The 15,987-nt window shown below is 36.2% G+C and overlaps 2 protein-coding genes across 2 annotated transcripts; one reads left to right on the forward strand and one right to left on the reverse strand.

Annotated features, from left to right (window-relative positions):
• The first annotated feature begins 10,174 nt into the window (after window positions 1-10,174).
• LOC145806055 (uncharacterized) lies at window positions 10,175-11,349 on the forward strand. Its single transcript, XM_082901712.1, has 2 exons — window positions 10,175-10,532; window positions 10,610-11,349. Exon 2 carries the CDS (start codon window positions 10,681-10,683, stop codon window positions 11,332-11,334), a length of 654 nt encoding a protein of 217 aa, XP_082757838.1. The 5' UTR covers window positions 10,175-10,532; window positions 10,610-10,680; the 3' UTR covers window positions 11,335-11,349.
• Window positions 11,350-12,911: 1,562 nt separating this feature from the next.
• On the reverse strand, window positions 12,912-15,373 carry LOC145806056 (uncharacterized). Its single transcript, XM_082901713.1, has 2 exons — window positions 14,172-15,373; window positions 12,912-14,072 (listed from the first exon to the last, which is right to left on the reverse strand). The coding sequence occupies exons 1-2, from the start codon at window positions 15,265-15,267 to the stop codon at window positions 13,027-13,029; spliced, it is 2,142 nt and encodes a 713-aa protein (XP_082757839.1). The 5' UTR covers window positions 15,268-15,373; the 3' UTR covers window positions 12,912-13,026.
• Window positions 15,374-15,987: the final 614 nt, after the last annotated feature.

Here is a 15,987-nt window from a genome sequence, read left to right on the forward strand (position 1 = left end):
TGAAAGGTCCAAAAGACCCCCAGACAACACAAGGAAAGAGGGGGCCACCCCCCTCTAATTTTGGCCCTCAAAAATGCATCAAAACCACTGAAAATCTACTGGATTTCAGTGGCTAAGAGGCCAAACCATGGCCAATGCAAGTGCTCTAATGCATAGCCTTAATCATGAAGAGATGAAGCATGCATAGGGGGAAGATGACCCCAAACAGAAATAGGACCTTAAAAAAACTTAAAGAGGAGCTCAAAACAAGACTTTTTCCAGTTTATAAAAAACCTCGAAAATGCTCAAAAGTAAGGCTAAAATAGGATGCAAAAATAGCCCTAAAAGAGAGATAGAGGATAAGGGGAAGTAAATGACCTCAAATAGCAAAGTCCCCTTAAACAAAGTTGAAGAGGGGATCAAAATAAGACACTTTACAGTTTATAGAAAATCTCTAAAGTGCTCACAAATAGGACCAAGATATGATGCAAGATAGGCCTACAAAGAGGGGCAAAGCATGCAAGGGTGTAGGAGGCCTCAAACAGAAAAGTGTTCTGAAACAAACATGAAGAAGAGCTCAAAATAAGACTATCTTCAGTTTATACCATGGCTCGAAAATGCTTGCAAATGGAGCTAAGGCATGAGGCAAAATAATGCAAAAAATGAGGGAAATGAGGACTTACCCTTGAAGAGCCGACCTCCAGCAGCTTTTGGACTAAGTTGATGAGCTTCCAACCTCTATAAATGGCTTCCAAGGTGTTGGAATGGATGATGGAGGTGTGGTGCTAAGGGTTGTAGTGTAAATGAACCAAGGAAGTTAGGGTTTTGGAGCTTGGAATAGCAGCAATGGAGGTGGGAGGTTATGTGCCTTGGCCAAAAATGTCTAACCAGCTGATATGAAGAGGAGGCCAAAGCTTCTCTTGGAAGCTTCAAAGATCCTCCATACACGTGTATGGAGAATGCACCAAATGATCTCCAGCTGACACAGCTGGATTACACTCAAAGAGGGGAAAAGCAATAAGTAGGCCGGCCAGTTCAAGTGGTCGGTCGGCCACTCCCCCTGGTCAGCCGACCAGGGGTCAAAAGGTTCAAGCAAAATTGCTGGTCGGCCTACCCAGAAAGGTGGCCTCCCAGATGAGTAGATCACAATGGTGGTATAAAAAGCCAGAAAATGTGGCTCAAAAGTAGGAAAAACCAGCTTTCTATCAGAAAAACCGGCTTTTGGAGAGAGAAAATGAGAAAACTGGTTTTTCAAGGGAATAGGTGGCCGGCCACCATCCTATCACCTCCCTAACAATGAAAATAGGGTCTCTACCAAAAACGACCAAAACGGATGCAAAACGAAGGTTTGGGGGCCAAAACGGGCGGTTCGGGGCCCCGAAAACAGGCTGTTAGGCACCGGAAGCGGCGTATGACCACGAAGGTGGTCTCCCGGGCCACAGTGTTCCTTAAAGGGAGGAAATAAGATGTGTACCAAAAACCGGAGCAAACGGAGGTAGTTAAGCGGTCCCGAACCGAGGCACACGGCCGACGGCTCCGAAAACCGAAAACCGGGCTCCAAACGGGAAAAATGGCCTACGACCACGAAACGTAGCCTACGGCCACTAAGAGATGGTCTACGAGACCTCTCCCTCCCTTTGGGAAGAGAAAACGGAGAAAACAGAACCCGATTCGCAAACTGAGGCAAAGCACAAAAGGGCCCCGAAGTCCGGAGGCAAGGCTCGCGGCCGAGACTCTGAAACCTCAAAACGAGCACAATATGCAACATCATTGAGCGCTCAACTGGTGACGTCTGAGTCTAAAGGTCGGTCAAAAATGGGGTATCTACACATATTAGTCCATAATTTCCAAGCTAATGGGCAAAACAACGTAAGATGCTAAACTGACTCCTCTGTTTTACAAAGCAAGCACAATGCATTTGATTCCTCATTTAACACTCCAAAACTCATTAAGACAGCTACAGTTTTAAGCCTAGCTCTCCATGCTAACCACCCACAAAACTTTCCTTGGGTGGAGCAACATTGTTCCATAATTCCTTAGTAACACTGACAGTAGGACTTTTTAAAGGCATACACCACTTCCATGCTACTGCTACTGTAAATGATCCTATTGGATTGTCCACCCATTTACACGAATCCTCAGTCTCCATGGAAAGACTAGGTGCTTCCCTTAGCAAATCATACGACCATGGGACCTCCTCTTCCTCCCATGCTAACAATGATCTTCTGAATAATAAATTCCAATCATTTGATTAACCCGTCATCTGATAAATCTGCTGCGCAGTGCCACATTTCTCCTCTGATAAGCTATATATTCTAGGAATTCCTCATTGAAGCATATATTAGTTAACCGCTTGTCATCCCAAAACTGAATTCTATTCCCATCCCTACTGTTAATTTCAAATCAGATAGATAAAAGTCAACTAGAGCAGGGCTATATGTAACAAGTTGAAGGATATCACCCTAAATCCTGGACACTGCAACATTATCTGGATTACTTGGAACCCACCTGCCCCCAACCACACCATACTTACTACACACAATATTTTCCCACAGAGGTGTATCCTCTTTCCCAAATCTCCACCACCATTGAGTAGAAGGCAGTCATTAACTTCTCTTAGATTTCTAACCCCCAATCCCCCTTGATCAATGTTTGTTGATACCTCATTCCAATTTACCATGTTAAATTTCTTCTTTGTTTCAGAATCATCCCACAGAAAAGCTGCCTGAATCCTGTCTAACTGTTTAGCCACACCTACGGGTAGTTTAAAAATTGATAGGAAATATAAAGGTAAACTTGAAAGAACTGCCTTCAGTAATGTTAATCTACCAGCAAAGGAGAGCATCTTCCTTTTCCATGAATCCAATTTGTTCTTTACTTTCTCGATCACTGGATTCCAAGTGCTCTTTCTTCTGGGATTTACCCCAAGAGGCATGCCCAAATAAGTAATAGGAAGTTTTTGGCTATGGCGGTGTAGAATTGAGACAAAATCATTAATTTCCTCATTTTTAACACCAACCCCACACACCACACTCCTGTGGAAATTAATTTTTAAACCAGACATTAATTCAAAACACCTTAAAATTCTTTTTATATTGACCGATTACACCCTATAAGCTTAATAAAAAATAATAGTATCATCTGCAAATTGCAAATGAGAAACCTTCAACTCATTGGGCCTAATAGTGGCACCTTTTAAAAAACCTAACTCCTTTGCCCTTTCAATCAGTATATTCAATCCTTCAACAACAATGTTGAACAAGAATGGTGATGACGGGTCTCCCTACCTAAGCTCTTTTTGAGGTGTAAATTCAACCGATGGAGATCCATTAACCAGAACAAATATCTTGGCTGAAGATGTGCATGTTTTGATCCTCCTCACCCACTTTTCCCCAAAACCAAAATTCTTCATCATTGAAAAGAGAAACTCCCAATTTATTGAATCATAAGCTTTTTGAAAGTCTAATTTTAGAATGATTACTTTCCTTTTAGATAATTTCAACCAATCCACCACTTCATTAGCAATCAATACTCCATCTAGAATGAATCTCCCCCCCTCCAAAATGCAGTTTGGACTTCACTAACAACTGCTGGCATTACCTTCTTTTAATCTTCTAGACAACACTTTATCTAGAACTTTATAAACTGAATGAACTAAGCTTATTGATCTGTAATCCCCTAAACCACTTAAGTTCTCTTTCTTTGGTATCAAAGTCATAAATGAACAATTTAGGCCTGAGACCACTTCTCATTTTCATGGAACTCATTCATGAATTGTAGAAACTCGTTCTTCATTATCTTCCAGCACTTTTGAATGCAGGCCATATTAAATCCATCTGGCCTTGGAGTCTTATTACCATCACAGTCTTGTATAGTTGTCCAAACCTCTTGCTCTGTAAATGTTGCTTCCAAACTTTCCTTTTGTACAAAAGTAATGGATAAAAATGGGCTAGAGAGTTTAGGCCTAGAGCACCACTGCTCAATAAATACTCTTTCAAAATGATTACAGACTGACTGCTTTACTCTATTTGGATCCACTAACCTCTCCACTTCCTTCATAACTGAATCCAACATATTTTTCCTTTGCCTAGAGCTTGCCATCAAATGAAAAAAGCTTGTATTCTTATCACCACATTTAACCCACACCATTCTAGATTTTTTATGCCATAAACTCTCTTTTCTCTTACTAAAATTCCACACTTGACTTCTTACTTCCTTCTTTTTAGTTAGTTCAGCTTCTGATAAATTCCTTGTTCCAGCTACCAAATCAAGCTCATGTTGTTCCTCATCTGCCTCCTTTAACTGAATATCCACACTACCAAAAACCTCTGATTTCCACCTTCTAAGATTGGCCCAAAGATTAGCTAACTTTCTCTTAAGTCCGATGCTAGCCCATCTTTGTTCAACTACACCATCCCATGACTTCTTCACTTCTACCTTGAACTTTGGATGAAGTAACCACGCATTAAGAAACCTAAATGGTTTTGGATCCTAATTTCTATCATCTTCCTTTAATAATACTGGGCAATGATCCGAAATACTTCTTGGGAGTCCCCATTGCTTAAATGAGTACTCCTCTAGCCACCTACTTTCCAATAGAAACCTATCTATCTTGCTTCATCTCTCATCATCTTGAGTATTACACTAAGTAAATCTTCTCCCCATCATAGGCAAATCCACTAAATTTAACTAATCTATTAACCCATTAAAATCATTCATGTATCTCTCTCTTCTTGAGCATCCATTTCTTTCACTAATGTACCTAATTTCTTTAAAGTCTCCTCACATACACCAAGGTTTAGTATAAAGTGTTTTCAATCTACCTAGTAAATCCCATAATTGCCTCATCTTAACTACATCATTCGAAGCATAAATATTAATTATAGTACATTCAAAGGCCACTCCAGTAGTACTTGAGAGCAGAATAAAATGCCTTGAATTGCAACACTCCTTAAGATTAAAGATATCTGGATTCCAAATGCATAGCAAACCTCATATACTGCCTTTTGCATTAACCCCCATGAACTCCATTCTACTCCTCTTTGTTTCTTACAATAACACTACGTCCAACCCTTCCTCTTTTAACATACTTTTTATCTTCTTCCTTCTCTTTTCTGGTCTTCTTAGACCTCTAACATTCCATGTCATTATCTTCATAAGAAACCATATAGTGCACCTGAACCCCTGCATATATTCCTTAGGCTTCAACAGCCCTTCCACTACCTTTAATCCTTTCCAAATCCTTCCTTTCCATCTGAGGAATTTTCTCTATAACTTCATCTTCTTTTCCTTCAAAATTTATGCCCAATGATTTCCTCATCTGGACTGTTGCCCTAGCTTCCATAATCAACCTCCTACTGCTTCTACTAAACTTACTATTAATAGATAGTAAATTTGATATAGTCGTCGTTGTAACTCTAAAAATAGCACCTCTATTAAAACTTTTTGGAAGCACTCTTCCCTTCTATAATAACAGAGTCTTACCTTTCAGCACAGCTCCTCTATCTCTCCCCTTATTTCCCTTCTTTCTACTGTTAACCTTTTTTTAATGTAAGGTTTTAACGAGGCATATTCTTAGTATGTAGTTATTCAATGGAGAGTGTTGTGAAATATTTGGATAACCATCAAAAGAGATGCAATTGAAATTTTAATGAATTTTTGGGCCAAAGTGTAAATAGGAGAAAGTTTTACCATGTAGGTAGTGTGGTATACTATGTGGTAAATCATATGGTGTAATGAATAATGAGAGTTTTATTACCTATAAATAGGTGAATTTACATGGTAATGATGAGATAAAAAAAAAAATCTTTATTTTCTCTTTCATTGTGGCTCTTTCTTCTTTATTTTTTTTAATTTTATAACAGCGATGATTAATAAATGTTTTTTTTTTTATTTGACTAATGTTGTGTTTAGATATGTTAGAATTGTAAATATAAAAGTGGGGTGGGGTGGGGGAAGGAGGGGGGGAGATTCACATGTTAAAACTTAATTATCACATAAATTTATCTTATTATATGATCGTACACCAACCCAACAGTAGAGAACGTGGCGAATTACACTAATAGTCCATATAGATTAGGATTCATGTCACTTTGGTCTCTGATTTTTCAATTGTGACATATTTGACCTTGAATTTTGAATCTTGTTTCAAATAAAGACAATTGAAGATACTATATCGCTCAATTTTAAGGACAAAGTCGGTAATTTGATAAAATATAAACTAATTTAACAAAAATAAATGTCAAAAAAATATTTTTAAATTTTAAAAAATTATTTCTACCCACCAAAGATAAAATTGTGTAAAATTGATAAATTGTTTACACATTTATTTATTTTTTTACGAAATTAATTTTTATTATGTGTTTGAATGATTATCATATAATGGGTGGTTATTAAATTTTTAATGTGTAATCGATTTATTTAATATATGAAATATTTTTAGTTTAGATTTTTTTGATTTAATGGATTAATTTAATAATGATATTAAAATTGTCACCATATTTGACTTTTGGAAAAATAGAAACTAATTTGATGAAAATAAAAACAACCATCCATTACATGATCATCATCTAAATCCATAATAAAAATTAATTTGATAAAATAAATAAATAAATAAATAAATGTGCAAAAGATTTATCAATTTTACATAATTTTATTTTTGGTAGGTAGAAATAATTTTTAAAATTTTAAAAATATTTTTTTGACATTTATTTTTATCAAATTAGTTTATATTTTATTAAATTGACGACTTTGCCCTTGAAATTGAGCAATAGTTTATTCAATTGTCCTTATTTAGAATAATATTCAAAATTCATAGTCAAATGTGTCATAATTAAAAAATCAGAGACCAAAGTGATACAAGTCACGAATTATAAGGACCTTTAATATAATTTCGCCTGGAGAATATTCAAGTTTCAATATTTTCTATTGTAATTACATTTCTCTATAGTCTACTTTTACATCACACACACATATATCTATATATATATATATATATATATATAAGCACATAAAAAATCATTTATTTTGGTGATACACAATAAAAATGGCTTCATCATTGTGGAAAATGGGATTAAAATGTTCGTTAACATGCTAAGGTAACATCATTTTTTTCCAACTAGTCCAGCTCTGTTTAGTTGACTTTTTTAATTTTTTTTTTTTGAGAAAATCCAAAAACTAATTTGGTGAAAAATAAAAAAAAAACTCATTATTTTTATATAATTTTCCTTTCTTAGAAAGAAATAATTTTTTAAAATGAAAAAGAATAAAAAAAAAAAAAGTTCTGAAAACTTCTTCAAACTCTTTTTGGAATGGGAGACTGACCCAAAGGTCCAAGCCCAACATATCATATCCCATTTAGACCCAAAACAAATTTAATACTCCATTAAGTCCTCAAATTAACAATAAGACGAAAATACCCACAATATATCATCCAATTTACACGCGCGCAACCATCTCCCACGTCCCCATCATCTCAGTCCGATCACTACACTGTCACGTCTCCGCCGCTCGAAATCGACTCCTCAGTCCTCCATCTCTCTTCCGTTCAACTCTATCCCCTCTGAAACCCTAACTCTAACCAGAAAACGTAACCGTTCATCTTCATCACCCACAATCATCTCAGTCTGATCAGTACACTGTTACATCTCCGCCGCTCGAAATCGCATTCTCAATCCTCCATCTCTCCTCCGTTCGACTCCATTCTCTCTGAAACCCTAAACTAACCACAAAACCAAACCGTTCAACTTCAACACAACACCAAGCCGTTCATATTCTCCAATCGGCGACTCTCAACAACACGAAGAACCATCACCACTTTGAAGAGATTTCATAGTTCCTGACTTCCGATTCACAAAAATGGGGAAAAAAAGTAACATCTCTCTTCACCTATTCATTATTTTTCACATTTGTACATCATTCTTTAATATTTCTTATATACACATTTTACATACTTCCAAATGTATAAACCCTCTTTTAATATATATATAGTCCCCTGTTTTTCAACATTCTAAACACTGTTTTTGCACATAAATCCCTGTTTTTACACATTCAACACCTTATTCTTATTCTTGTTGTTCAATATTGGCTTCTCTTATTCTTATTTTTGAATTTTTAATCTTCTTGTTGTTATTGTTGCTTTTTACAAAATACAATGGGCTGTTCCTATTGTTCATACTGTTTCCTTATAAAAACTGCAACATCATAGTGTTTCATTTCATCACTATACAAGCAACATATCTAAATTTATTCAAAATGCAAATGAAACTGCAAAATTACACAGTTTAACCACTACTCAAAACAAATAGCTAACTTATTATAAAGTGCAAATCAAACTGTCAAATTATACAGTTTCGTAACTCTTACGAACAAAATACATATAACTTCATATTAAACTGCATATAAAACTTCAAAATTATACAGTTTTGTCACTATATTACTCATACCCTGTTGTCACTTTCATTTTTTTAGAAATAGCTGTTGGAAGATATTGGAAGAAACAAACCCGTATGCCCACAAATCCAATCAGGGATTTAACCATCTCCCCTTTTGAAAGTCCCTCTCCTGTATCCACTCAAATGCCACCACCACACCCAAAAACAACCAAATCCAACAGACCCCACCAAAAAACCCATAAAACAACCACACCACCTACAAGAAAAAGCCCAAGAACTACACCACAGACCCCACCCACCCAACAAACACTAACCACACCTCCAACCACAACAAAAACAAACAAAAGAAAGCCAACAAAAAACCAAGAAGCTCCTCCAACCAAAAAAAGAAAGCTCCAAGAAAGCCAATCAACTCCCAAAACAACAACCAAGGCATCAAAAGAAAAAAAACCAGCAGTCCCTGCAAAGAGAGTCCAACAATTTAATTATCGTTCCAACATCGGAACGGTAATCAAACTGTTGAAGGGGGTCAAATTCACAAAAGCCCAACAGACAGAGCTGCAAAAAACCCCTTTTTGGCCCCTTATAAATGCTCTCTCCTCAACACAACTGAAGGCCTCTTGGTGCAGATGCTACAATTCCATTGTAGCAGAAATGACAACACTCTACAACAAAAGAAAAAGATCATTTGTACTTGGCAAAAAGGAAATGAAACTCAGAACCAGTGATGTCAAGCTCATTTTTGGTATCGACTGTGGAGAAGACAGCATCACCACCAAATCCTATGCAAGACCAAAGGATTTTGAGCTTCCATTTTACAAACGAAGATGCAAATCAATCAAGAGATTGGATGGCAAGTCTTTGACCAAAATGTTTCAACAAACAAAAAAAGGAAAATCAACCAATGATTGTCAAGATCTTGCAAGGGTAATCACCCTTTACTTGTGCTTGAAACTTCTCATGCCCACAACAGGCCATACACTCAGTTGGAGTTTCCTCAACTATGTTGACAACCTCAACAACATCAAGAAGTACAATTGGGTTGAGGCAATAAAAGACACACTGATGAATTCAATAGCAAATGCAAACAACAACCCAAGGCATGTCACTGGATGCGTCATGTTACTCTTGGTAAACACATTACTCAACTACTTCCCACAAAAATATCAGACATTCACCTATTTCTAACTATCTAACATATTTCAACTTTTTTTTTTTTTTTTTTACAGTACTGGTACTGTGAGCACAGTAAACTCCTCCGACCATCCAACAAAGAAGGCTTCCCAAGGTTTATGAAATGGAACCTTGGCAAAATGTACTCCAAGTGGAAACACATCAGCCTCGCTCACTTTGAAAAGGTATTCAAACTCTTCTATACTATCCTAGCACAAATCTATTCAACACTCCTTTCATATTCATTGTAGTACAAATCACATTATGAAACTGTGAAAATTTTCAGTTTCAAAGCACACACTTCTTTAACATCACTCATGTTATGAAACTGTAACATTTTTCAGTTTCAAAAAACATATTTCGACACTTAACCCACATTACTCACAGTACAACTCATCTTATGAAACTGACCAAATTTACAGTATTACTGATATATACCACATTGTTCCAATGCAGGTTAACCAAAGTGCTTTAACCCCAACTGAACAAGAAATACAGTTATTGCATATCAATCAAAGCACATCAACAGACTCTTCAGCAAAGAAACAAGACCACAAAAAGGACAATAAGCAAAAAAAGAAAACAAAAGTAACAAAAAAAAGAACACTTCTAGACAGTGATGAGGATGATTTTCTCGAAGAAGAACATCATTCAGAATCAGAATCACAATCAGAAAAAGAAGCACAACAAAAAAAAAAAAGAAAAGAAAGCAAAAACCACAACAAGAACCACAAAGTGATGAACAAGAAGAAAAGAGTGATGATGAAAAAAATCAAGTGACTGATGAAGAAAAAACTGATGAAGAAGAAACTGAAGAAGAAGAAGAAGAAGAAGAAGAAGAAGAAGAAGAACACCTTGATCAAGAAGAAGACCAACAACAAGAACAAGAAGAACAACAAACAAACCAACACGAAGAAGTCAATGAACAAGAACTGACAAACCAACAAGAAGAACTGCAAGAGAAATCTGACATACTTCATGCACAAGGTAAACTATTGTCTAATACTAAATCATACTGCAAAATTTCATTAAACTAACCAAAACACAATCCAACATTTTTATAGGTCATGACCAACCACAAACACCAACCAAAGAGGACGACAAGGACAAGCTCATATCAGCCCTGAGAGCACAAATGCAAGAAATGGAACAAAAATTCATGGCTGAATTGCATAAAAAAGAAGATCAATTGAAGGAAATGTCCACCAAAAAAACTGGCAGTCCCCAACAAAGATCCATGGTCAAGAGAATCAAACAAAAATCAAGAAAACAAGCACATGACCCAGATTTTGAATACCAACCAATGACCAAACCCAAAGAAGATACAACAAACAAGACACAAACTGCTGCTGATGTACCCAAACCAACACAGGGTACCAATGAAGAAAAACAGAAGAAGAATGACAACAAAAAACAGGGTGCTCATGAAGCAAAACAACAGCAGAAAGAAAAGATGCAAGAACATATTGGCCAAGAGAAACCAGTTGCTGCTGAAACAAACCCAAAAGAGCATGCCAATCAAAAGAAGACAAATCTTCAAGTATTGGAAAGTGATGATGATTTCCAGGAAGAATCAATCCCAAACAAGCCACTCACCATTTCATGCCGCAAAACAAACAAGGTTTGGCATAGCCTATCCAAAAAAGACCAAGACCAAATTCAACTCATCAACAACACACAATCAACTGCTTGTGTCTGGTCTGGCAGCGAAGATGAAAACTGCGTATACTTTTCAGATATATGCAGATTGACCAACAGGGAACCCTTATGTGGGAATGTAGGTCTCTAACTGCACAATTTTACAGTTTCTGTACATATTCAATAACCTATTCCACAAACCTAACACATTCTCATATATAACATGTTTCAGGTCATTGATGCCTTCTCAGAAAAGCAATTGGCACTCCAACCAACCATTGAAGAATTTGAGAAAAACGATCTAGTCTTTGCAAGCAATCCATACGCAGGAAGATCTTACGTTTTCTCAACACTCATCAATGTAAGCAAAACTTAACATACCTTACAACTGCAAAATTTTCTACTTTATCAACATGTATTACTACATAGTTTTATGACATATTTCAAACATATATATGACTTACAGACTCCACTACAAAACCAAGATCAAGCACTGAGAGAAAAACTGATGGACAGCCATTTTCCAGAAGCAATGAAAAACAGATATATCCATTTCCCAATCAACCACGACAACCATTGGACAATTGTGGTCTTTGACAATGCTGATGGAATATGGAGACACTATGACTCGTTGAGACCAGCAAAAGATTGCCACAACAAGCACTTTGAAATTGCAAAGCAAATTGTAAGTTAAAATAAAATTTCATACTTAGTTCCATCCCTTTACAAACATCTCAACTCATCACTATAACTAACAAAAACACCCACTAACTATTTTGTAGCAACAACATCAACTGAGATGGAATAAAGCATTACTCAGCAAAAAGGGAAACATGTTTTCATCTCAAGAGTGCGAGACAGAAATTGCATCAATTGAGGAATGCCCACAACAAACCCCACACTCGTAAGATACAAAATCCATAAACTAATCTTCCAATATGCTAATTTTTGCAGTTTCACCTAACTAATTAACTTCATCTCAAACATTGCAGGAATGATTGTGCAATTGCCGTCTGCAATGTTATCAACCAATATCTCAACTGGCAACCTGTGCAGAAAAAACTTCGTCCAACTGAGTGGGTCAAATTTCGAGCACAAATCATCAATCAATTCCTCAATGATGAGAACCGATCTTGGAAACTCGAGCACTACTAAATGTTGACAAAACATACCAAACCATAGAAACAATGAACAAACTTCTTAACAATACAAATATTCAAGGGAACATATCTTTGAACCTTTTTTTTATTTTTTTTTATTTTTCTTTTTTAACATGTGACAAGTACTTTATATACTTTTGGGAATGATCTTTTTCTGGTTATCATGGTTATGGTGAAAATGATTGATGTTGTTGTTGCTCTTCTTATTATTATTATTATTATTGTGGTTCTTCTTTTGATTGTTTGTCTACCTGTTTGTGGTTGCATATATTTTCATACAGTAAAGGTTGATTCTAATAATTCTTCAAACTGCAAAATTTTTCAGTTTCATCAGCTTGTTTCTAATAATTTTTAAAACTGCAAAATTATGCGGTTTCATCAGGTTGTTTCTAAATAATTCTTAAAACTGCAAAATTATACAGTTTTATCACTATGAAATATGAACTGCCTTTCCATATTATACTGTTTCAATAAGAAATTTTCAACAACCTTCTCTGCATTCCATAAAAATAAAAAACAAAACCAGACTATTCGAAAACAACTTCAATAAGTAAAAAACACATCAACAAACAAAAAACAATTCAACCAACTTTATTCATTACTTCCATAATACCAAGTATCACATTTTTTATTATCATAATTCCTCAAATTCAAATACAAATCCAAAAGAATAGATTGCGGCCTCAAATAGCAGCCTTGCACGTCTTCTTATTGTGATTCCCATATTTCAAGCATCTCCCACACTTGATTTGCTTCACATTCTCACCCCTTGAAGGTATCCTCTTCTTCTTGTTCCGCCCGGGCTGCTTCTTCGTTATAGGAGGTTTGATAACCGAACTACTGGCACCATCAAAGTCAAATCTCTCACTTGAAGGCACTGGATAAACAGATTCCTTGTATGACTCTCTAAAACAATCTACATGAAAAAAAGGATCAATGAAACCATACACATCTCTACCACTACTACGCAAAGCATGCACAGCATGACAACAAGGAAAACCATTCAATTGCCATTCATGGCAAGAACAAGTTTGTCTACCAATATCAACATAAAAAGAAATAGAAGAATGAACCTCAAGCACAGTATCACTAGCAACAATCACATCCCAAGACTTAGCTAGCTCCAAAGAGTCCACCAACTTCTTTTCCATAACTGGACACAATTTCGTAGTCCATCTTCTAGATTCAGCTCTTCTATCCGACAATTGAGTCATGATTTGAACCCTAATCATATCAACCATACAAGTAATAGGCAACTCACGGGCCCCACCAATCCAATTATTATAAGACTCGGCAGCATTAGATGACATCTCACCATATCGTTTCCCTCTAAAAAATGCATTGGCCCACTTATCATTTTGCAAACCATCCAACATACTATCAACTCTACCATTCCCAGCAATACGCCTCAATTTCTCCATATAATGTTGGAAAGAAGCAACCGTTGGCGCATAAGCACATTTAACTAATATTTTCATCAAACACAGCTTATAGTTAGTACGAAGTCCCACCAATTTGTCAATCAAATTTCTCTTCAAATGATTCAAGCAATAAGCATGATGTGCATTGGGGAAAACCACTGAAAGAGCGTCTAGCAATCCATGTTGACGGTCCGACACAAAAGTCAATCTCCGGCCTGAACCAACAGCCTTCAACAACTGACTTAAGAACCACATCCAATTATCTTGATTTTCAGCGTCAACAATCGCAAAAGCCAAAGGAAACAAACCTGCAAACAAACCCACATGAAACTGCAAAAATTAGCAGACTCACAATACAATAACACACTGACAAACTAAACCAATACTAACTGCAAATAAATACATACCTTGATTACCATCCTTTGATGTTGCTGCAAGCAAATGCCCCTTGTAACGCCCCTTCAAAAATGTACCATCAACAAACAACAACGGACGACAAAATTGAAAGCCATACAAACATCCATGAAATGCCACAAACAACCTCCGAAAACACCCACTACTTTTATCCACATCTAATTCAAACACACTTCCCGGATTCGTTCTCATAGCCGTCTCAAGGTACCATCGAAGCTGGTCAAAAGAAGTTGCAAAATCACCAAACAACCCACCTCTTGCCTTATCAACTCCTAACCATGCAACCCGATAAGAAACATCTATACCATATTGCTTCTTCAACTTTTTTTTAACTTCAATAGGACGAGTCAACGGATTATCACTAATATCATTTTGCACAATATCAGACACAAGTCTAGAACCAACCATTTTGCTACAAGATCTACGAGCAACAACCCCACAAGTATGCACATTATCCAACTTCATTATAAAAAAAACACCAGAATCCATCAACACCCTTCCATGCACAAACCATTTACAACCCGTAGACGACTTCATCATACATTCAGCGGTTACTCTTGTTGCATCATTCTTCAAATAATTCACTGCAAAACCACACTGAACCGCATACTTAGCCAATGCAATGCGGAACCCCGACACTCCACCTTCAAATTCTTGACCAACACTATGTATAATCCCCTTCCAACTAGCAGACAACAAAACTCTCTCTGGTTCTGGATAAAAACTACGCAACAAACCACCAACATCATCACAATCATTCACAAAAGAACTCTCACAAGTTACAGAATCAATCCTACAAGAATTACCATCATCAACCTCCACAACTCTCTTATCCCCCACAATAACATCAACAACATGACAACCACTACCACCTACCATTGATAGCATATTCCCCAAATCATCATCACATTCAACAATACAATTAGAATATCCAGGAACAGAGAAAAACAAACAAAAGTTACCAACACTCAACTCCTTGAACTTCGCACATATTTTCTCAACAACTTCATCATAACTACATCCGTCACTAATCTTAATAGCAGCACAACAATTACTGTATTTGCACATTAACATGAAACACCGCTCCATACTACAAAATCAGAAACCAACAAACAATTGTTCACAGATTCCAAACTGCAAAATTATGCAGTTACAACATATCAATAACAACAGTACACAATTTACAATTCCAAAACTGCAAAATTATACACTTACGACATATCAATATCAAAACACCAGAATTCACAAATCCAAAATACAACTTCAAAACACATTACACTATACGACAAACAAAAATCAACAAAATCAAAATCAAACAAACAAAATTCGCCAAACACAAACCACATATCACGCAAATTTGCTTATATATATATACATACATATATGTCGACAAAATACAAACCACATACACACACAGACATATATATATATATATACATATATATGTATATCTATGTATCGACAGATACATACATACACATACATATATCTATCACCAGAGAGAGAGAGAGAGAGAGACAACGTACGAAGATATCGCCTGTACACACAGATTCAAATCGCACAACCAGATCCACCTCACAGCACAATGAGATCGACCACACAGCACAATGAGATCGCCACAACGAAGAGAAATCGAGATCGCGGAGACGAAGATTTGATTTCCTTTTTTTCAACGAAGCAAAAATTTGATTTCTCACGTACATATAGATCTCAAAACAAAGGGTAACACAGTCATTTAAAAATACGAAAATAAAAAACGGGACCTCTGGGTATAAAACTAAAAAAACTGTGGACCTATTAAACTATTAA

Source organism: Camellia sinensis, chromosome 13, assembly GCF_055761805.1.
Source record: "Camellia sinensis isolate YWXY chromosome 13, ASM5576180v1, whole genome shotgun sequence".
In the NCBI taxonomy this organism is placed as follows: Eukaryota; Viridiplantae; Streptophyta; class Magnoliopsida; order Ericales; family Theaceae; genus Camellia; species Camellia sinensis.